Source organism: Xiphophorus maculatus, chromosome 12 (assembly GCF_002775205.1).
Source record: "Xiphophorus maculatus strain JP 163 A chromosome 12, X_maculatus-5.0-male, whole genome shotgun sequence".
NCBI lineage: Eukaryota > Metazoa > Chordata > Actinopteri > Cyprinodontiformes > Poeciliidae > Xiphophorus > Xiphophorus maculatus.
The window spans coordinates 264,058-288,724 of record NC_036454.1 but is presented as its reverse complement, the minus strand read 5'-3'; the positions used below and the strand labels follow the sequence as shown (position 1 = coordinate 288,724).

Below are 24,667 nucleotides of genomic sequence, written 5' to 3'. Positions count from 1 at the left end.
TACTTCCAACGATCAGCCAATTTCCTTTTCCCCCATTCCCCTTTGTTAGCCATCAAAACTCTGTCCCCCTTCTCCAAAGAATGTCCCTTAATCTTTCGGTTATACACCTCAGCTTGTCTCGATTGCTTCTTCTCAGCATGCCGCTGAGCCAAAGTCATTGCTTCCCTGAGGTCCGTGCCTAATGACTGAACATATGTGTTCATGTCAGCAGTTTCTTCATCTAAGAGAACACTTCCAAACATCACATCAACAAGTAACCTAGGAGTTCACCCGAACATTAAAAAGAAAGGCGGAAAACCTGTTGTTTCATGTACTGTGCAATTATAGGCAAAAGTCAGTGTGTTTAGCATCTGAGGTCATTTTTCCTTTGCCCAAGGAGGCAAAGCATGGATCATGCTACCTAGAGTCCGGTTTAGATGTTCAGCCTGGCCATTTCCCGCAGGATGATACAGGGTTGTATGGCTTTTACGAACACCGGCCAGCTGGAGTAGCTCTGCAATGAGGGAACTCTCAAAATTAGCCCCTCTGTCAGAGTGAATACAAGCTGGAAACCCGTATATGAAAAAAATTATTCCATAACAAGCGAGCTACTGACTTGGGAAATTGATTTGGACATGGGTAAGCACATGTGAGCCTGGTAAAATGGTCTGTCACCACTAGAACGTCAATGGACTTGTTATTGACATCCTCCGCTGACCAGAAGTCAATACAAACCGATTCTAGTTGTGCTGATGTGACAACAGAAATAAGTGGAGCCCTGGCCTCAGGTTTGGGTGCTTTGCTCAAAACACATCTCTTGCAATGACTCACATATTCTTTGACATCGTGTTCCATCGAATCCCAGTAAAAATGTTGTCTGGCAAGCCACTGTGTGCACTGCTGACCTTGATGGCCTGCATCATCATGCACCCCTTTCAACACCTGGCCTCTCAAAGCAACTGGAACCACATATTGGAACACTTTCTTCTTGCTCACCGCATGTTTAGAAACATGATACAACACGCCCAGCCGGGTCGTGAGTTTACCCTGCTGTTGCAATGTATGGTTTGTCTCCCGCGATTCATAAATGCGCTCACGTCGGGATGGTCGACTTCCCCTGTTCACATAAAAAGAAACCCGGCTGACCACAGGATCCTGACACTGCTTATCATACAACTCCTCATTAGTGAGGACAGGCAGTGTGCTCTGCCCCACTGGCAACAGTTTCTCCAGCTGTTGGGGGTAGCAGGTGTAAGAGTATTTCCGCTCTTACACAGGTTGCCCTCTTTTTCGCACCTTCACTCCAACAACAGTGAGACTTGAATAAGGCTGACACCTCATCATGAGAAACTCTCCCATCGTTGTCTTTAATGTCCAAACTGCCTGTGACAGAGCCCTTAATGGAGAAGTGAGTTTGCGCTTCTCATCCACAGACTTCCCGAGAAAGACGAAACATGTTCTGAACATCTTCCACCAGCAAACCTCTGGCCTCCTCCAACAAAGTGTCATATGGAGTCCTTGTCAACCGGTGCATCATCTTGTGCTGAGCAAATGGTTCCCTGCTTAGCGCATCTGCCACAACATTTCGCGGCCCTGGAATATACTGAATGTCAAAATTAAATTAAATTGGCCTAAGAGGCCAATTTGGCCACCCACCTCTGTTCGCAAGCGTCCAGCCTCAGCTTGGTAAGAATGTATTTCAGAGGATTGTTGACAGTCCAAACAGTAAACTTATGTCCACGCAGCCAATGACTAAACTTACCATGAATAGCCCATTTCATGGCAAGAAACTCAAACCTATGAGCCGGGTATTTGGACTGCGCATGATTCAAGGACTTACTTGCAAAGGCAATGGGCCTGGCAATGTTTTGGCCATCTTGTACCTGTGACAGCACAGCTCCTAATCTGGAAGATGACTCATCATCAGCGACCAGGAAAGGCTTTGTAAAGTCGGGGTGGGCAAGAAGTACCTGCTTGGTCAATGCAGCTTTCAAAGTCCTAAATGCTTCGCTACACTCCGGGGTCCAGTCAGCCGTGACAAGCTTACGCGACAAAGCATGTTTCTTTCGGCCTTTTCCCCTATGTGGCTTGGCAGTCCCTGTAGTCAGTTGGAATAATGGGTTGGCAATCACAGAGCAGTTCTCAATGTAATGCTGATAATACACAACCACTCCAAGAAGAGAGCAAATCTTCTTAGGAGATGGTGTGGTGCCATCAGGTTCCATAAGATCTACTTCTGACAAACATACGATAGCCTGCACTTTATCAGGATCTGTTGCAATTCCGTCTCTCGTAACAATGTGACCCTTGACTGACTTTCTCAAAAACTGACAGTTGGATGGAGACAGCTTTAGGTTATGTTCTCTTAACTGCTGGAACACCATCTCAAGTCTCTGCAGGCTTTCCTCCTCAGTCTTGCCAAAAACCAGCAGATCGTCCAAGTAACAAAGAAGGCTTAAAAAGTTCTGGTCACCAAAAATCGTGAGCATCATTCGCATAAAGGTAGCCGGGCTGTTACACAGACCCTGTGGCATACAGTTATACTCATGCAATCGGAGAGGAGAGGAGAAAGCAGTGTATTTCTTATCATCCTCATGAAGGGGGACATTGTAATATCTCGAAGTCAAGTCTATTGAGCTAAAGAATGCGTTACCTCCTAACGCTGCAAGGCTGTGAGCTTGATGCGGTAAAGGGTGCGTATCTTTGACTGTATGGGCGTTCAACCATCTGAAGTCCATACACAACCGTAAGTCACCATTTTTCTTCCACCAAAGAATGAGTGGAGAAGCATACTCACTGCTCAACTTCCTGATAATGTCACGCTCTTCCATATCATCTAAAGTCTCTCTCAACTTTTGGTAGTGAGCAGGAGAAAGCCTACGATAAGGCAGTTGAAAAGGGTGTTCATCGGTAAGTCTGATGCGATGGCAGAATTCAGCAGCCTTGCCACAGTCCAAGTGATGTCTCGAAAACACGTCTTCATACTTTATGACTAAGTCAGTCATCTTCTCTCTCCAATGTTCGGGAACTTCATAGTCACCAACAGACAGATCCTGCAGCCCCAAATCAGCCAATATGCCAGATCCACCTCTTGTATTAACACTGCAACTTGACTCAGCTGTAAGGCTGCCATGGGAGCTGCCCGCCCTACCCACATTCTGATATACCCTCACCTCCATACCACCATCAAAATCCTTCAAAGCAATGCAAGGATACACGTCAGCTACGTTAGCGCTCCTTCTCAACACAATCGGAGACATAATAGGATTGATGATCTTCACAGGAAGCCACCCTCCTCCCCAGATTGGAGTAACTACTCTGCCGACCATCACACTACGCTGCACGCAGCGTGAAGTGCTCGGTTCAACAATAACGGTACTCCCCACAGAGAGTTCAATCTTAAGTGGAAGGCGGCCCCACACCACATGCACACTCATAGGTTCAAGAGTCACAACCTTCTTCTGTTTGACAGTCCCAACTTTTTCCGGGATTTCCTCCTGTGCATTGACTTCCTTCCTTTCAAGATTGGCCAAAAATCTGACAAACTGGCTATTTTCATCCAAACAGGTGGAGTCAGGTCTACTCAATATCCGTGAATAGGCCTCATCAGACTTAAATTGTTTTATGAGCGGTTTCATCACATTTGTGCCAACAATGAGCCCATCAGCCTGACCGTCATCAAAACTGGAACAACATAGTCAAACCCAAACAGCTTAAGTTTCGGTTCACAGATGCCCACTGGAACAGTCTGTTTGCCACCACACCCAACAAGAACAATGTTAGTGGGAGGGATTACATCTCCCATTACCACTCCTGCCTCACATAGCTTAGGGATCATGTCTGCACATACAGATGTAGCCATAGACCCACTATCTAACATCCCCTGCAGCTCAATCTTGTTGCCAACTAGCACCGTAGAAAAAAACAGGCTGTCACTGATAGGTAGTTTTGCCACATTTTGGAAAATGACAGTTTTCAATCAATCAATCAAATTTTATTTGTATAGCACATTTCAGCAGCAAGGCATTTCAAAGTGCTTTACATAATTACAAACACAGAAACACAATGCAACATAGAATCAATAATCAAAACACAGCATTGAGTCAAATATTACATTTCAAATACAATTCTAAACAGGTGGGTTTTTAGTTGAGATTTAAAAGAAGTCAGTGTTTCAGCTGTTTTACAGTTTTCTGGAAGTTTGTTCCAAATTTGTGGTGCATAGATGCTGAAAGCTGCTTCTCCTCGTTTGGTTCTGGTTCTGGGGATGCAGAGCAGAACCAGAACCAGAAGACCTGAGAGGTCTGGAAGGTTGATACAACAACAGCAGATCTTTAATGTATTGTGGTGCTAAGCCGTTCAGTGATTTATAAACTAACAACAGTATTTCAAAGTCTATTCTCTGAGCTACAGGGAGCCAGTGGAGGGACTTTAAAACTGGTGTTATGTGCTCTATCTTCCTGGTTTTAGTGAGAACGCGAGCAGCAGCGTTCTGGATCAGCTGCAGCTGTTTGATTGATTTGTTGGACAGACCTGTGAAGACGCTGTTGCAATAATCAATACGACTGAAGATGAATGCATGGATGAGTTTCTCTAGATCTGGCTGAGACATTAGTCCTTTAATCCTGGAAATGTTCTTCAGGTGATAGAAGGCCAACTTTGTAACTCTCTTTATGTGGCTCTGGAGGTTCAGGTCAGAGTCCATCACTACTCCCAGGTTTCGGGCCTGATCGCTGGTTTTTAGTTGTAATAACTGAAGCTGTGCATTGACTCTAGATCTATAACTCTAGATCTATCACTCTAGATCGTTCCTCTTTAGGTCCAAAAATAATAACTTCAGTTTTGTTTCTGTTCAGCTGGAGAAAGTTTTGGCACATCCACACATTTATCTGTTCTAAGCATCTGTTCAGTGATTGGATGGGCTCTGAGTCACCTGGTGACATCGTAATGTAGAGCTGTGTGTCATCTGCATAGTTATGGTAGCTAATATTATTTCCTGTTATAACCTGAGCTAGTGGGAGCATATAAATATTGAATAAAAGGGGTCCTAGGATTGAACCTTGGGGTACCCCACATGTGACCTTTGACCTCTTTGATGAGAAGTTTCCAATTGAAACAAAGAAATCACTGTTCTTTATGTAGGATTCAAACCAGTTAAGCACTGGACCGGAGAGTCCGACCCAACTCTCCAGTCGATTCAGTAATATGTCATGGTCAACAGTGTCTAAAGCTGCACTGAGGTCCAACAGAACCAGCACATTGGTTCTCCCACAGTCAGTATTTATATGGATATCATTGAACACTTTGACTAGGCCAGTCTCTGTGCTGTGGTGAGCACGAAAACCAGACTGGAAGGAGTCAAAGAGGTTGGTTATAGTTAGGAAGCTATTTAACTGTTCCAACAGCTTTTTCAATAACTTTGCTGATGAATGGGAGGTTGGAGATCAGCCTGTAGTTCTACAGTAGTGATTTGTCCAGATTGTTCTTTTTTATCAGTGGTTTGATTACTGCTGTTTTCAAAGCCTGGGGGAAAACGCCTGATGAGAGCCATGAGTTACTATTTGGATCGGATCAGCAGCAATAACAGGCAGAACTTTCTTAAAGAAATGTGAGGGTAAAACATCCAGACAGCAGGAACTGGAGCTTATTGACTTATAATTTCCTGTAGGGTTTTATAATTAAGTAGTTGGAATTGGGTCATTTTTCCTGTATTTGTTTTGTTTGGGCACAGCATTGGTACTGACTTTATAGTGGATGTACAGATTAATCCTCTGATTTTTTGAATTTTCTCTGAAAAGAAGCTGGAAAACTGGTTGCAGGCGGCAATACATTGGAATTCAGGCGGTAACATCACAGGAGGGTTTGTGATTCTGTCAACTGTTGCAAATAAAGCTCGAGCATTGTTAATGTTTTTATTTATGACATCTGCAAATAAAGCCTCTCTTGCATGTTTTAGTGTTAAATGATAGTTATGTAGTCTTTCTTTATAGATGTCACAATGAACGTGGAGTTGAGTTTTACGCCATTTTCGTTTTGCTCTATGGCAGAGTTGTCTTGCAGATCTAACTGTTTGTGTATTTCTCCATGGAGATTTCTTTTTACCAGACGCAACCTTCATTTTAATTTGGGCAATGGAATCAATAATATCTGAGACTTTAGCCTGAAAATCATTTACCAACTTATCTACATCATTACAGCTTAAGGGTGAGGAAGAAGAGTAGATTTGATTAAAAGTTTCTGCTGTGTTTTCAGTGAGAGAACGTTTTGTGATGGTTGCTGTTTGTATAAGTGGGTTAAAAGATAAAGAACTTTCAAAGATAACAGGAAGTGATCCGACAGGGTGACATCAGTTACAGAGACATTGGAAATATTCACACCCTTACTGATAACCAGGTCCAGTGTGTGTCCTTGAGTGTGTGTTGCTTGTTTGACATGTTGTGTTAGACCAAAAGTCTCTAAAATATTAGCGAGCTTTTTTGCCCCTCTGTCTTGGGGGTTGTCAACATGAATGTTGAAATCACCGACAATTATTAAACAATCATAATCAATACATATGAGAGATAGAAGTTCATTCAAGTCGGTAAAGAAATTTTCCTCAAAAGTTGGAGTTTTGTATAAAGTTAATGTCAAAGTTCGTTTGTGGCCTTTAACCTCAATTCCAAGATACTCAAAAGAGGTGAAGAGACCCAAAGAGATTTTACTACAATTTATGATATTCTTAAATATTGAAGCCACGCCTCCTCCTTTTTTGTGTTTTCTATTCTCAGTGAAGAAATTGTAGTTAGGAGGCGCAGATTCAATTAGTACGATCGGTTCATTATTGTCATTCAACCATGTTTCTGTCAGAAACATAACATCTATATTATGCTCAGTGATGAAATCATTGAGGACAAGGACAGCAAAGTGATCATCGCTTCAGAAGAACAGGCTCAAGGATTTCTGACTAGGATGGAACCCTCCGCTTATCAGGAGCAAAAACAAGCTGATACATCGACTGGAGACGGAGCGACTGGTTCCCTTCCTCCTTTTCCCCTCCCTCTCTGCTCATCCACTCATTCACAGGATTCACAAGATACCTTTGAAGAAGAATTGTCTTCTGGACCGGAGTTTCTTAAATTTACAGATGGAATGAATCAACAGGTTCGCCTTGGAACGTCTCTCCTTAGCACTCACGTAGCAGACCTCACTTAATCTAAGTGACCCTAACCCTAACCCACTTCAACCTGTTAAGCATTAGTGGAAGATTTTTGTCTAAGGTAGGCCTGCATGAAATCTTTCCACTCAAAAACAGAACATTTATCAGATTTGTCACCCCTGAAATAAGGTGAAACATCAACATCAGAGCGTAACACAAAATTAAGTTTTGATTCATGAATAACAGTAGTGCAACCTTGAAATGACTCTGCAGTGTTCTTGTTGTGATCTGGGGTTGAGACGGGTGGAGACTCTGAAGCAGTGTTCTGCATCAAGGACATTTTGATGGACTCACCTATTTCTGACACAATGGACCTGATTAGATCAGTTAATTGGGCGGAGGCAGCTGCTCCATCAGGTGAAAACACATGAGAGGATGAAAGAGTCACTGGGCTCAAGCCCGGAATGAAACATAAAGTTTGACTAGTCAGGTCATCAAACCCCTTTTTCCTCCCAGACCCAGAAAATTTTGAGCCCAAAAACCCTGGATGTTCTTAAGTAGACTTCATAGCAGCTGCTAGCTGCAAAACCCCTCTCCCCCTGCCCATGGATAAATCCCCATGACTAGGAGTTGATATTTCATTCACATTCTGACCCTCCATGGGGAGACCTCACTGTTGCCCTTTGTGGGAATGAGGCTCTGTCAGGGCACATTTTTACAATGTGAATGAATTATACTTATGTCCACTTGGTGGCGATCATGAATTCATGTGAATGCATAAATGTAAAGAATAGGACAACAGAGGGAGAGAGTCTTGAGTGACACACCTGTGAGAAACCTGTGTGAGCAGACGCATGAAAAGAGACTTTAATAAAAGTGTCTGAGTAATACAACACGCCTGTTCATTATCAAACACGAATATAACAACCCTCCTGACCACAACCAAAGCACTTCATGTTTGAGGATGTTGTTGTTGCGCAACACCCCCCCCCCTCCTTTCTGTCTCTACTCTCTCACTGTCGTACTTCCTCTTCTGAGAGGGGAGATGTGCTACCAGCTCTCCTTCTAACGGGTTAATTGAGTTTCCTAAATCTGCTGGGATTTACCCTGTCCAGAACTGAAGTAAACTCTGTTTAAGCTGGTTTCGAGAAACGATTTGCCTGGTTTTCTGACGGCCTACATCCAGGTGTCCCACCCTTCTTCCCCCTGTGAATTAGCCAGACTGAGCAGCCTGCAGCCAACTAGTTTCAGAGAGCACACCTGTTAACGGTCGCTCGTTCTCTATTTTACAACTTGCATTTGTTATTGAACCAGGTAGGTTTTAGTGACTCGGACGAGTCCCAAGGATGATGTTTTACATTTGGGCTACCAGCAACCTAAAAACATTTTCCACTTTTTCCTCTCCAGAATCAAACATCACAGCTATTTTACAACCATCAAAGAACTTTAAGGTGACTCATTAAATGCATGTCCACAACATCTTTTAGATTTTCTTTATGCTAAATATTTTATTAGTAAAGCATTTTTGCAAGGGTCAGTACAGCTTAATTCAGTAGCAGAAATAATCAAATAAGTAAAATCAATCATCTAGTCTATCTTTCCCTACTGCTGACACTGAGAACTAAAAAAGGGAACCTTTGAGAGAGACGGACGGTGTTTGGCGTTTCGAACCCCAGACCTGGCTTGATGATGATGAAGATGTTGCAGCAGGAGGAAGATGTTGATCGGCGAAGGCAGGAATCTCTGTAGGTCTGATGAGCTTCTTCTCCGCATGGATGGTGAGGTCACACAGGACTTGGTGCTGGCAGGAAAAAAGGCACCAGTTCTTCTTCTTTGTCTTTGCCTTTGTCTTCATCTTTGTCTTTGGGGTCTGAACCCAGCCGATGAGAGAAGTGCGATTCGAAGCCACAGGTTGTGGGGCTGACGGGTTGGTCCCCATGCACAGGACAGTCTTCAGCTCTGTGGCCCCGGCTCTTCTTCAGCTGCAGAGTTCTTTGTCCATCTCGATCTTGGCTCGAAGCTGCCCGGAGGATCCAACCAAAGGTTCCTCTTTTGCACCCACTTTTTATAGGGTTTATCCACCCTTTTGGTGCGTTTTCATTGGCTGTCTGCTTAGACAGATGATCTCATATCCATCACTGTCTTACAGACATTATGTCCTGATGTCTGTGCTAATGTCTCAGGGTTGCTCAACCTCCTATGTCCGTTGTCTGCACGACCTTTTCTAAATAAGGCGTTGATCATCTCTGCTCTCTTGTTAGTTCCCCTTTTTCCCTTCCTTTCACCTTTCACCTACCATCTACCTCCAACATATCAGTGATGTTTAATTGCAGTTACACCTTTTACACCATTTCAAGTTCAAAGTCAAAATCACATTTATATCACATTTATTTTCTTTAGCTTCTCTGATTTAGCATTCATTTATAATTTTATAACCATAACTTATATCACATTTATTTTCTTCAGCTTCTCTGATTTATCATTCATTTATGATTTTATAACCATAACTTATTAATTATCCTTATTATAATCCTAATGTTAGTTATTACAGATGTTTTTCTGAAAAGAAACCAAGAATAATCCATGATTCTAATTATTTGATGCCAAAGTTACAGTTACTTGTTTTTCTTGTAAGTGTTCCCACAAATGTAACTGTAAGTATTATTACAAGTAAACCAATATTAATATAAGTATTTTACTTTGAATCTTATCAAATTACTCAAAATGTTTTAGATTTCATTCTTTAAAACTTTCATGCTTTAAAATAAGGAATAGTCTCAGCTATTTTTATAAATCTGCAGGCTGGAACTTACTTCCTCTTTTTCCAGGAAACCTGCTTTTCCTGCTTCATGACTCTCTGACTGACTATGATTTCTTATGATTAGATAGAAAAAAAGTAGAATTAAAGCAAAGTTTGCATGAGACAAAAACAACACACACAACCAGATTTATTTTTTTGACACTTAAGTCTACTGTTGGGCCTAGATGTCACTTGAGTGATTCATTTTAAAGATAACTTTATTTATTATTACTGTTAAACTAAAATCTCCAGCATGGGGAAGTGGGATGAGCTCGGATTTTCTTGACAATGTTTCAAATAAGATACAATCAAACTCATCATACTTTCATGAAATTGCAAATTAAACTTACAACGAATTAGTTACACAGATGCATTTTATTTTTTCTCCAATGACAACCTGTGTCAAGCAGGTGAACATGGACGTTGAAGAGAACAAGGCCGATTCAAATGTCACCACCGATGCCATTATCGAGGTACAAATATGCATCTCTGGGACGAACAGAACAAGATCACAGTCAGGACACACTACAATACTGGAAAATGCAAAGGCTACATTAGAATAGAATAGAATATAATAGAATAGAATTCAACTTTATTGTCATTGCACTGTCACAAGTACAAGCAACGAGATGTAGTTTGCATCTATCCAGAAGTGCTCTACGAGATATAAATATTTATATTTATTTACAGATGTACAAGACTATGTATGTATGGACTATAAGGGGTTATAGCAAAGAGATATAGATATTGTGTATAAATATAAATATGGGAGCTGTATGCACAGATTACAGATTATACAGAATATACAGAATATACAAGAATGTTAGGGAATGGATTATACGTATATGTATATAATATAATACAAGATAAATAATGGCAGATAAAATTTACAGGTTGTATGCGTGTGTGAAGAAAACAGTCCGTGATGTGTGTGTGTGTGTGAGGATAGTCCATGTGTTATTGTTGTATGAGAGGATAGGGGAGTACAGTCCTTATAGTTTATGTTTTATGTCAGGAGGCGTTCAAAAGCGTGACAGCTGTGGGAAAGAAGCTGTTCCGGTGCCTGGTGGTTCTGGTCCGTAGGCTTCTGTAACGCCTCCCAGAGGACAGGAGGGAAAAGAGTGTGTGTGCTGGGTGAGTGGAGTCCTTTTCAAACACCGCTTCCTGTAGATGTCCTTGATGGCAGGGAGCAGTGCCCCAGCGATATACTGGGCAGTTTTCACCTCCCTCTGCAGCGCCTGCCGGTCGGTGACAGAGCAGTTCGCGTACCAAGCTGTAATACAGTTAGTGAGGATGCTCTCAATGGTGCAGCGGTAGAAGTTCGTGAGGATCTCTGAGGACAGGTGGTTCTTCCTCAGGGTCCTCATGAAGAAGAGGCGCTGATGCACCTTCTTAATGAGTTTGGAGCAGCTGGTCGTCCAAGTCAGGTCCTTGGAGATGTGGACTCCCAGGAACTTAAAGGTGTCCACACGCTCCACCACTGTCCCCTTAATGTGGATGGGTGGATGTGGGTCAGCGTTCCTCCTGAAGTCCACGATAAGCTCCTTGGTCTTCTAGGCATTCAGCTGCAGGTTGTTTTTGTTGCTCCACTCAGCCAGACGGTCTACCTCCTCCCTGTAAGTGGCCTCATCATTATCTCTGATGAGGCCGATCACCGTGGTGTCGTCTGCAAACTTGATGATGGTGTTAGAGCCATGGACAGGTCTGCAGTCGTAAGTGAAGAGGGAGTAGAGGAAGGGACTCATCACACAGCCTTGTGGCACTCCGGTGTTTATGATGATGGTGGATGAGAAGTGGTTGTCCAGCCGGACATGTTGAGGTCGACTGGTCAGGAAGTCGAGCAACCAGTTACACATGAGTGGACTGATGCCGAGGTCTGTGAGTTTGGTAATGAGTTGTGATGGGATGACAGAGTTGAATGCTGAACTAAAATCTAAGAACAGCAGTCTGGCGTTAAGTGTTCTTACTGTCCAGGTGAGAAAGGACAGAGTGCAGCGCTATAGAGACTGCATCCTCTGTGCTCCTGTTCTGCCTGTATGCAAATTGGTGGGCATCTAGTGTGGGGGGGAGACAGGATCTGAGGTGTGCTAGGACCAGCCGCTCCAAGCACTTGGTAATGATGGGGGTAAGGGCTACCGGGCGGTAGTCATTGAGTCTGGTTGGGTTGGGATTCTTGGGGATTGGGACGATGGAGGTAGACTTGAAGCAGGTCGGTACCACAGCGCGGGCCAGGGACAGGTTGAAGATGTCCGTCAGCACTCCTGCCAGCTCCCCAGAGCACATTCTGAGGACACGTCCAGGTATGCCATCAGGACCCGCAGCCTTGTGGGATTTAATCCTGCTCAGAGCTGCTCCTACATCAGTGGAGCGGCTCCACTGGCCTCCACCCATCTGGGGTGGTGGCCACTCCATCTGTGACCCCAGGCCACTCCATCTGTTGGCCTGGGGTGGTAGCTGCTTTGGTTGCAGTTGTGGTATTCCCTCTCTCAAAACGAGCATTGAAGTTGTTAAGTTCATCGAGGAAGGAGACATCAGTAGAAGCGGGGGTGGTATTGGGGTTTTTGTAGTCTGTGAGAATCTGAAGGCCTTGCCACATACGTCGGGGATTGGAGTTGGAAAAATGATCCTCCACCTTCCTTATGTAGTGGTGTTTGGCCTTCTTGCTTCCCTTCTTCAGCTCAGCCCTGGCTGCACTGTAAGTCTGTGCATCCCCTGACCTGAAGGCGATGTTGCGGGCCTTCAGCAGGAGACGAACGTCTCGGTTCATCCAGGGTTTCTGGTTGGGGTACATGGTAATGCGTTTGCAGGTGGTGACACGTTCTATGGTGGTGGAAATATGTTTCAGTACAGATGAGGCGTACTGATCCAAGTCTGTATGGTGGAAAATAGTCCAATCTGTATTCCTGAACCGGTCCTGGAGCACAGCGTCTGAGCCCTCTGGCCACACCTTTACTGTCCTCACGGTAGGTTTCACACGTTGGATGAGTGGTAAGTACCGAGGTTTGAGGAACAGGGAGAAATGGTCTGATTGTCCGATGTTGGGGAGGGGTGTCACATTGTAGGCTCCAGCCAGATTGGAGTAGACATGGTCCAGGGTCTTGTCTCCTCTGGTGTGGCAGGAGACATGTTGGTGGAATCTGGGAAGAACTGTCTTCAAGTTGGAGTGATTGACATCACCCGCAACAATAAAAGCAGCCTCGGGGTCTTTGGTTTGGTGTTTGCTAATAGCCGCATAGAGTTCTTTCATGGCTAGCTTGGCATTAGCATCGGGGGGTACACGGCAGTGAGGATGATCGAGGTGAATTCCCTTGGTAGGTAATCAGGTCTGCATTTGACCATTAAAAACTCCACATTCTGTGAGCAGTGACTCTCGGTAGTAGCAGAGTCTGTGCACCAAGCTTTGTTAATATAAATGCACAAACCTCCGCCTCTGGTCTTGCTGGAGTCATCTGCTGTCCTGTCGGCTCTGTGTGTGTGACGTCCACTTAGCTGGATAGCATTATCCGGGCAGCTGTTGTTTAGCCATGTTTCAGTGAAAAACATGACATTTGAGTCCATAATCCGTCTGTCACTCGTGATGGATAGTCGTAACTCATCCATTTTATTAGCCAGAGAATGGACATGGGCGAGGAAAATGCTGGGTAAAGGGAGCCGGTGTGGTGTTAGCTTTAGCCTAGCTCGCACCCCTCCACGCTTACCCCGCCTTTGTCTACGTTCTCGTCGCGGCCTGCGTACCCTTCCACCCAGCTGGTAGAAGCGAGCAGCCTCCGGTGTTCTGGAGATCTCTGGGATGAGTCGGAGATCGGCGATCATAGAGTCAAAATTGTAGTTCCAAATGTCCAGAAGGTCATGTCTGCTGTAGCGCAGCAGCGCTGTGCAATTCTGAGAAAAAAGTCCAGTAATGAAAAGATAAAAAACCACTAAAGAGCAGATTCTGGAGAGACGCTGAGCCTCGCGTTGTTCACTTGCCGCCATCTTGGTCTTTTTCACCCTACCTTGTACAAACTTACAATTAAATTTCTATGTACGCTGTCAAAATCAGTGCTCTGTCAAAGAGTGTTATCAAAAGCAGAAGAAATGGTTTGTAAACGGCGCATTCGCTTCAGCCCGAAGCTGTAACAGCAGCTGATGTTTTGAAATAAAAACAAGAATGAACATTGTTCACTGTTTCCAGTCTTTATTGAATTTGCCTGCAATTACTTTTTAAATCCACCAGCTGTCCCTGCAAGGTACATCTGCAGCAACACAGTTCAACAGTGTCGACACAGTTTGGGAAATGTGCCACACACCCAATGAGGCCTTGTCTGCCCATCATTAAACGTAAGCTATGCTCCACCGTTAGCATCCACGCTTACTTCTGCAAACACTGAGCACTACTTTTTTATGGCTGTTGGCAAAACATTGAGCACGCTCTCTATGTGTGACGTTATTGCGCCCTCTACTGCGCATGCGGGACACTTTGAGGTCGTGTACAGTTCACACTGGAGGCCAATTTAATGCCATCCAGATTTCTTTTTCAGAGGTTCTGGACCAAAAGCAACAACTTCTGTCTGTATGAATTTAACAGCAGAACATTTAATGTCACCCAGGTTTAAAACTGACTGGACACAACAAGATCAGTATCAATAACCAATATGACTTATATTAACTGAGGCATAGTTTGTAACAGTTTAACTCCATTTTGTGGTGACAAATATTTTTCCCCATGTTTCCAGGTCAGTGTGGATGTGTTCAAAGGCTTCCCTGATGAGGACAGCATAGTCAACTACACCCTGAACCAGGCCTACCAGGACAATGTTTCTGTGTTTGCCAGTGAGTCACTCCTTTCTACCTACAATGCCTTGCTAAAATATTTACACCTTTTGACATTGTGTCACCTCATGACCACAAATCCCCTTTTCTCCATCAAAAAGCTGAAAAATATTAGAATGCATGACATCCAAGAATTTTAGTGTACTTTGTTTCTATGAATAAATGGAGACCATAGTTACTTTTATAAAGCTATGTTTTGTCCATGTATTTTGTGAACATTTGGGATCATTCAGTCACCATCACAGTGATGATGGACTTTTGGTGTTCTACATGTTTTTCTGTTACCAGGTGTGATTTTTCAGACTAACAACGATGGTTCTTTGCCACCTCATGTTCTGTACAAAATAAGACAGAACTCCAGCTTCACAGAGAAGACTAATGAAATCAGAAGAGCCTACTGGAGACCTGGGCCCAACACCGGTGGGAAATTCTACTTCCTCTATGGTTTTGTGTGGATTCAGGGTAAGTCTTCTGGTGCTCCTGATTGGTATTAATTTTTCAGTCTACTTAGGCATGCAGATGTGAGTGATGAAGTGTCAGAGCTTCTACTGCCACCACGGGCAAAACTGGGTTCATATTGAAGCTCAGACAAGTCATGAATGAACTCAGATTAAGAAAAGCATTTTTTTACAAGTCATAAATTGCCCAAATGCTCTTCATTGATGGACTTTGTGTACAGAAGCAATGTGCTGCTGTCTGAGGCTTGGCCATAAATCAAGACCTACTGTAGATCTGCACATCTCTCAGGTCAAATGTATTGTTTTTTTGGTTTACAAAGACCAGCATTTATTGGCAGAAAATGCTTACCAGTGTGCAAAGTGAGCTGGAAGCAGCTGTGGAGAGATACCTGAGCCAGCGGCAGCAGAAGCACTTTTCCTTGGCAGGTCGACTCTTCTGCAGGAAGCAGAGGGAGAGTAAAGAACAATGCACAGTCTTCACCCAGACACTGGGTGAAGACTGTGGCCCATTTTTTGTTTGTACAGTTATTTGGATTGGAGAGAAATTAAAAAAATATTTTTTCTTTGCCTGAAAATGTTATTTATCATGAGAAAAATATACACTAGTTTCATTATTTCAAAGCTAACCATTTAAATCAGCTCAAATTTTTTTGTAAATATTGCAGCATGGCCAAAATAAGCTTTTTACAAGGCAATATTTGCAGCCTCTTGTGTTCAAATATGAGTATAGAGATTGAAATCGCACACTGACAAATAAAAACACAGATTTCTCCTCAAGTTGTTGTTTTTCTCCTAAGGTTAGTGTCTCTTTTTGATGTTTTCCTTTAGATATGATAGAGAGAGCCATAATCAACACATTTGTGGGTCACGATGTGGTGGAACCCGGTAACTATGTCCAGATGTTCCCCTACCCATGTTACACCAGAGATGAGTAAGTAATGTGGTTTTTATGTCAACCTAGCACTAATCTACTTTCTATACTCTGTTGTGGTTCTTATAAGGCTAATTATCCCAGACGGAAACAAATAATCTTCAGATTTACATGTAAATATTTATTTTATCTAGATAAAAATATGGGCGCACACATTTTCAGTCTGAAAGCAGGACTTCATGTGTTTGTACTCAAAACTTTCTTTCAAATATTCACTGTGCTTCCTCAAATCTTTCTCCTCACTCTCAAAACTTCTCTCTGCTCGAATCAAATCCTTGCTCACAAACCTCTCTGCTCATTTACAAATGTTATCTGCTTTCTCTCCAAACAAAATGCATTGTCACCTGCTAACCTGTCAGCCAATAGAATGAAAATGTTATACTGGGTGAGTTTCTTTCCTTTTGGTGCAAGGGTGAGCATCTTTTTCAATTCAGAGCCACTTTTACCACCACCACTACAAAATGAAGTTTGTCTACAGCTGAAAAAAAAGCTGTTTGATCATATTACCACCTTTTCTTATTGGTTTTGTGATCAAAAACATGTCTAGTTTGTTTTTAAGAGCCACAGTACAGGTGCCAAAGAGCTGTAGGTTGCAGACCCCTGTTCTAGGAGGTGTGCCTTTGTGGTTACTATTGATTGTAATACAACACATATGGTAACACCTGCTTTTCTGTGCCGCCCACTGAGGTAAGGAGGAACAGTGTCAGCTTTCTGCTGTGTGGTACAACTGAAAGGGAAACTAACCCCCAAAACAACAGTTTTTTCATGTTAAACTTTCTAAATATGTTATGTAGGGTACTATCTTTATGTTTCTGTATGAACTTTGACATGTTTGTGCAATTTGTTTAGTTTGGCATTATTTTGCCTGGTACAGCTTGGTACAACTTCATAACATCCCTGGTTCGGTTATAATAGCGCTCTCTCCCTCCTCACCTCTGTTCTCCCATCCGCCCAATGGCAAGCCAGAATTTTCAAGGCATGCCACGGCAACTGGTAATCACTGAATGATAGTGTTATTCAGCTTTTCAAAAGTGTGATTTCAATTCAAAAATACTTAATTAATCCCAAAGGGAAATTAAATTAAATGTTGTAACTCATTAATTCTTCAAGATGCAGCTTGTGATGGTTGTTGACAGAAAAGATCTCCTGCAGCAATCTGTATTAGAGTAACTCTGAAGAAGCCTCTGACTGAAGATACTCTGCCTTCCCAAGACAGTGTCACGAAGAGGATGGTCAGGGTTATCCATAATTTTTTTGATTATATGAAGAATCCTTCTTTGCGCAATCATCTCACGAGGTTCCACAGTTGCCTCCAGAACAGAATCAGCCTTCTTTTTCAGGCTGTTGAGACTTTTTAGGTCCCTGGTTCTGATGCTACTGCCCAGCAGATGATGGCAGAAGAGATGACACTCTCAACAACAGACTGATAGAAGATCTGCAGCATCTTGGTGCAAACCTTGAAGGACAAGAAGTCCAGTCCGCTCTGCTCCTTCTTATAGATGCTTCAGATAGATAGATAAATTCATAGATAGATTGGCCCTTCACTGTATCTGAGTGGATTTGGCTCCCCCACCTTCTTCAAATCAGACAAAATTGGTGTCAATTAACTCAACTACGTTTGTGCTGGTTTGTGCAGCAAATATTTTTGTTTGTGCCGCTATTATTTTAAAGATATAAAGAAATGTTTCTAGAGGTCATCAAAGATCAACCAGCCCCCCCACCTTCCTCAAATCAGACGAAATGGGTGTCAATTAGCTCAACTCCATTTGTGCTGGTTTGTGCAGCAAAAATTGTCATTTGTGCTGTTTTGGCTTTGAATATATTAATGAAAGGTTAAATGTCAAAAGGTTAAATGTCAAAAGGTCAATTGGCCCCCCCACTTTTATGAAATCAGACAAAATTGGTGACAAAGGTTTATGCTACGTTTGTGCTGCTACTGCTGTCATCTCCATGTGGCTGGCAGAGAGTAGTCCAATCAGTTGCTTCAAACTAGCCTGGAGGGCCTCTTCTGTTTCCTGTGACCATTTCCCAACAGTCATCTTCCTAACAGGCAGCCTCTTCACTAGGGGTTTGTATTCAGAGCAGAGAAAAACACGATTATGGTTCGATTTCCCCAGAGGAGGTTTTGGTTTGGAGACATATGCATCCTTGACATCAGTGTAAAGCAAATCCAAAATCTTGTTTTTCTGGGTGGAACAGCTGACAAAATGGTGAAACATTGGCAGCATAGAAGAGAGCGAGGCATGATAAAAAAATCACCAAGTATTGCAGATGCATTATCGGCAACAGTTCAGGGTGGAATTTAAACAACTGTCAAAATAACACTGGTGAACTCTCTTGGTAAATAATATGGTCAGAAACTTACTTCTAAGAGTTCAATGTCTAGGCTACAGAGATGACACTTCACAATAACATGTTCTGGATAACACCATCTGTTGTTCATAAACACCACTAAACCACCTCCCTTTTAAATCTGGTCTGCTGCTCTTAAATCTGTCTGCTCGAATAGTCAGGAAGCTTGGCAGAGAGACATTGGAGTCGGGGATACAATCCCGCAGCCATGTCTCCGTAAAGCACATTAATCTGCATTCCTTGTACTCTGGCTGAGTTCTTGTCAGGGCTTGAAGTTCTTCCATCTTGTTAGCCAACGATCTCACGTTGCCCATTACGATGGATGGTACAGATGGTTTGATCTTCCTCCTTCTCTCTCTCCTTTCTGCTGCTCTGCATCCACAATACCTCCATTTCAACTTCTCTGGGATTTCTCGCTTCAGCTGTGGTATTATTTCAGCTTTTAAATGTTGTTCAGCTGTTCCCTGCTGTATACCACTCTGTTGCTATAGTTGCGCATCATAACAAAATGGCAAAACTACAAATAATATTGCCAAAAATCAGTCCAACAAGATAGAATCCCAAACAAGGAGGATCAGCAGTTAAAAAAAGCAATTTTCCTCCAGAAAAACAGCGACAAACGCTTGGGGGAAAAAAAGAAAAAATCTCAATGAAAGCACAGAATTTAGCTCAGCATTTAATATGATCTTCCCCCAGGATCTGGTATGCAAACTGGTTCTCTTGGACCTCAATACTCCACTGTGCAACTGGCTGCTTGATTTCTTCACCGACAGAACTAAGTTTGTCCGTGTGGTTAACACAGTAGCTAACACCTCCAGTGTGGAAGTCAGCAGAAAAAGACAAAAAAGTAATTTATGTCTTGCTTTATTCTCAATGTCTTCCAACCAAAAGAAAATAGAATGTAGGACAACCGTTGATGTCTTCTTCACTTTGCCCTCTCCCCTTCACAATAAGAGTATACATTCGGGTGTGAAATATATACATTGTATCCGCCACACAGGCCCCCCCTGAACACACAGAATGTCACAAACACATAACATGTGAAACACCGTCACAAGTATAAAAAACACACACATAGGAAAAACTGAACAGCAGCGACAAACAAACCAATTGAAATTGGTTGTTACCCTAACCCTAGTAACAACTAGGGAGTTTAACAATTCGGCCACCACGGCTTCTTTTCACAGGAACAGGGGTTGAAATTGAAAGAGACTCTCCAGATTGACTGCTACCAAACTGTCCACCTGAGGGGGACAAACCAGCTGTAAGGGGACAACCCGGAAGAGTGGGTAAAGAAACCGGGGGACGACCACGGCGAGGTCGCTGAGCCAACTTAACTGGGTCCCCTGGTAACACATGAGCTGGCTTCATACGATCCACCAAAATACTCTCCTGATTACTACCCAACTCCACCAAAAAATACTTAGGTCCCCTCTCCAAAACACGGAATGGACCATCGTAAGGAGGCTGAAGTGGTGAGTGGTGTGAGTCATGGTGCATAAATACCACAATACCACGGTGCAATGGCCTTAGTGTGCTGTTGCGCCTTGGTACGCTGGCAAGCCAAACAGGAAGCCGCCCATGTCCGTACATTTTTACGGAGTCCCAGCCACACAAACTTTGCCCCTAACAGTTTAAGAGAAGCTTTAACGCCCGGGTGTGAAAGAGAATGAACTGCATCAAAAACCCACCGACGCCAACTAGTAGGGACCGAAGGTCGAGGTTTGCCAGTCGAGACATGGCAAAGGTTTTGCCACACTCATGAAAGGAGAGCTCCTCTAAATGCAAACTGGATTTGGCCACGTTAAAGGCCAGAATATCCTTGTCGGTCAGTTGGTCTGTGGCTATGGGAGGTAGTCCATACCTTGCTGCCTCTAGTGGCGTGGGGTGATAACACAACTAACATAACTACATCGCTAAATGAGAATAGCACAAAGTCTTCATTATTTATTATTAATCTGTCATTTTCTTAAAGATGTAGAGCTAATTAAATGAGCTAAAGAAGATCTCAGAGTGGTTCCAATTTCTCTCGATGGCCAACCTGTTGAAATTCTGGTCAATTTTAAATACCTTGGGTCATTCCTGGATAGTCAGCTCATCTTTGCTGAAAACACTGACTATATTTTTAAGAACTGTTCTCAGAGACTCTATCTCTTAAGAAGACCTAGTGATGTTGGAGTTACTCAACCAGAGGTTGTGTACAAGACAATGTTGAGTGTTTTCATTATTCATCTCTTAGGCTGGTTTGGTCACATGAGCTGCAGAACAAAAGACAAACTTTTAAGAAAACTTTTAATGGCAGATAAGATAGCAGGTAAATAGTGGAGAAACAAAAAACAACTCAATTGTTTGAAAGAACATGGAAAACATCAAGAAATATTTTAGCAGAGAGCATCCATCCTTGTTTTTCATCACTTTGAACCTCTAAGCTCATGAAGGTGTTATTTTGTTCCTCTCACAACTAAGAACATCTATTAGAAGTCATTAATTGATGGTGAAATAATTATTCTTTAACTAACTTAATAACATTTACCTATAGCATGCTAAGTGTTTTACTCTATGAATAAATAGTTGATATTGTGATGCTATGAATGTGTTTTATTTTATCACTTTAGAGTCGAAGGAAAATTTCCACCATGATAGATTAAATAGTGTTTAATATGACTTTTTCCTATGTCTAAGACTGTACCAACAAAAAAATCTCTCAGAATAATATATATGGCACCGTAAAAGCAAACATGTGAATTTTTACTTATATCTGTTTAACAACCCTGGTTATAACAACCAGATGTGTTATTCTTCTGTGAATCTAATTCATTTGTTTGTTATTGACTTTTGCTCAATTAAGTTTCTTATATGTACATTGTAAATGGTATTTTATTATAGTTGATCATGTTGCTTTTCATGTCTCTTTTTTTCTGTTATTCCTCTTATAATTGATGGAGATACACTGCCTGGCCAAAAAAAAGTTGCCACCTGGATTTAACTAAGCAAATAGGTACAAGCCTCCTATTGGATAAGTACTGCATAGGCGATTATCTTTCAGCTGGCAACAAGTTATTTAACCCCAGCTGATGCAATGAGTAACTCCTCATTTCTTAAACAACCATGGCAAAAGACACATCCTGTGGTCATGGAAAAGACGTTAGTCTGTTTAAGAAGGGTCAAATCATTGGCATGCATCAAGCAGAGAAAACATCTAAGGAGATTGCAGAAACTACTAGAATTGGGTTAAGAACTGTCCAACGCATCATTAAAAACTGGAAGGATGGTGGGGAACCATCGTCTTCCAGGAAGAAATGTGGTCGGAAAAAAATCCTGAATGATCGTGATCGGTGATTACTTAAACGTTTGGTGAAATCAAATCGAAGAAAAACAACAGCAGAACTCAGGAGTAGTATGTTTAATTGTGAGCGCAAAAGCATTTCCATACGCACAATGCGAAGGGAACTCAAGGGGTTGGGATTGAACAGCTGTGTAGCTGTAAGAAAACCTCTAATCGGTAAGGCTAACCAGAAAAAAAGGCTTCAGTTTGCTAGGGAGCATAAAGATTGGACTCTGGAGGAATGGAAGAGGTTCATGTGGTCTGATGAGTCCAGATTTACCCTGTTCCAGAGTGATGGGCGCATCAGGGTAAGAAGAGAGGCAGGTGAAGTGATGCACCCATCATGCCTAGTGCCTACTGTACAAGCCTGTGGGGGCAGTGCTATGATCTGGGGTTGCTGCAGTTGGTCAGGTCTAGGTTCAGCAACATTGTGGCCCAAAGAATGAGGTCAGCTGACTACCTGAATATACTGAATGACCAGGTTATTCCATCAATGGATTTTGTCTTCCCAATGGAACGGGCATATTCCAAGATGACAATGCCAGGATTCATCGGGTTCACATTGTGAAAGAGTGGTTCAGGGAGCATGAGACATCTTTTTCACACATGGATTGGCCACCACAGAGTCCAGACCTTAACCCCATTGAGAATCTTTGGGATGTGCTGGAGAAGGCTTTGCGCAGTGGTCAGACTCTCCCATCATCAATACAAGATCTTGGTGAAAGATTAATGCAACACTGGATGGAAATAAATCTTGTGACACTGCAGAAGCTTATTGAAACAATGCCACAGCGAATGTGGGCTGTAATCAAAGCTAAAGGCGGTCCAACAAAATATTAGAGATTGTGACCATTTTTTGGTGGCGACTTTTTTTTGGCCAGGCAGTGTAGATAGATATTTATAATTTACAAAGGCATTGTTTATGTCATTTAATTAGCTCTACATCATCAAGAAAATAATAAAATATGGTCTTTCCAGAGATAATTTATTTTTTACAGTGCCAGTAATGCTGGAATTAATAGTAAATGATGAAGACTGTGCTATTCTCATTTAGTGATGTAGTTATTTAGTTGTGTTACCACTCCCACACCAATAGAGGCAGTAGTAGACCCTAAAGCTGCAACTAAGGAGCAGATTTAGAAGTACACAGAAAGCTACAGAATTAACTAAGAACTGTCAGCTGTGCTGAAGTAAATAAGGGATGAGTTTAAATACATGCTGAGAGTGAAACTCCTTCCTAAAGATGAAGATATATTACAGATTTCAAAAGAAAATAAAAATGGGAGACCGCGTCTAATATAGGAAATAGCGCCCCCTTCAGTTCCGGAGATCAATGGTCCCATTTCCAAATAAGTTATGAGACTGACTGTGGTCCGTTCCTGGCCCTTTCTGTTTGCTGCAGCGAGGTGGACGTGCTTTCATTCTATTGGCTGAGAGGTCACCTGGCAACAGTACTTTTTGCTTGGAGAGAGCAGAAAAGAATTTGCAAGTGAGCAGAGAGGTTTGATTGAGTTGAACCGAGCAGAGACAAGTTTTGCGTGTGATGAAGGTTTGAGAAAGCACAGTGAATATTTGAAAGAGAACAGAAGTTTTCAGTACAAGCAAATTCAAGTTTTGAGAAGAAAGCCATGACGTCCTGCTTCCAGACTGAAAATGTCTGCTCTCGACTTATGCAGGAAAATTTCTCCACAGTGTTTGAAACCTTTTAGTTTTGCTCATATGAAATTAAAGCTCTGCTTTTGCGATGAAGTGTGGTCTAATGATTGTGTTCTTTCTGTTCCCTTTAGTTTCCTGTTTGTGATTGAGCACATGATGCCCCTCTGCATGGTGATATCCTGGGTATATTCTGTAGCTATGATGATTCAGCACATAGTAGCAGAGAAAGAACATCGGCTCAAAGAGGTCAGACTGTTGACTGTTGTCGCCATGGTTTCATGTCAGGCTAGTTGTGATTTATTCTCACTGATCTCTGCTTGTATTTTATTATTTTGAGTTTTTATATAGGCTACTGTCAGCTCAGACTCATTTGATTTGGATTGCATCACATGTAACATAGAGGGGCCTCCATAATGTGACAGTGTTGCTCCTTCAGGTCCTGCATACTGCCCCCTGCAGGACAGAATGATTTTGTCACAGAATAACTTTGGTTTCTCTACCTTCAATGATGAGGATTTTGTTTTTAAATCCAAATACAATAATATTTATAGTGATGTTAAAAGTGTTTGCCCCCCTCCTGATTTCCTTTTTTGTATGTTTGTGACACTTCAGTGTTTCAAAACATATTTAGATATTAGTCAAGGACAGTACAAGTTAATACAGAAAATAGTTTTTGAATTAAGGTGTTTATTATTAAGGGATAAAAAATCCAGAGCTTCCCTCCTTGGCACTGTGTGAAAAAGTGATTGCCTGCTCTCTCCAGTCTGACAAGACAAAATTTGAACTGTTTATGTGTTTCCCATTACATCTGGCATAAAAGTAAAATCGTGTTTCATAAAAATAGCATCATAGTGTTTCTGTAGCTTTAGTATTTTGAAATAAACCCAGTATTTGAGTTCGGTTCTTCAAGAAGCTTCTAGAACAAAGCCAGTCCTCAGTGGAGCAGGTCATCCTGAGACATGAGAGGATGAAAGCAGGCACTGCTTCTTCCCCTTCTCCTCAGTGAGGATCAGAGTTCAGAGGTCACTGAGGTCTCACTAAACACCAGTGGTGGGCTGTCAGGGCGAGCAGGGCCTTCTCTGCTAGCCCTAGAAAATTGAAAAGAAAAAGTGTGAAATGTCTTAATCGTATTTAATAAAGGTATAAAGTTTCTGTTTCTGCTGCTGACAGTCCTGGAAGGCTGCATTGATCTGAGACTGTAGCTGTTAAACAGACCATA

The 24,667-nt window shown here is 42.4% G+C and overlaps 1 protein-coding gene across 8 annotated transcripts in view; it reads left to right on the top strand.

The window, feature by feature from the left end:
• The window catches only part of abca2 (ATP binding cassette subfamily A member 2), a 146,552-nt gene that overhangs the window by 54,378 nt on the left and 67,507 nt on the right, over positions 1 to 24,667 (top strand). For all 8 annotated transcript variants that reach the window (XM_023343537.1, XM_023343533.1, XM_023343532.1 and 5 more), the window contains 4 exons: positions 14,630 to 14,726; positions 15,015 to 15,188; positions 16,013 to 16,115; positions 23,580 to 23,694. In XM_023343537.1, coding sequence (XP_023199305.1) covers positions 14,630 to 14,726; positions 15,015 to 15,188; positions 16,013 to 16,115; positions 23,580 to 23,694 — 489 coding nt within the window. The remainder of the gene's footprint in view (positions 1 to 14,629; positions 14,727 to 15,014; positions 15,189 to 16,012; positions 16,116 to 23,579; positions 23,695 to 24,667) is intronic.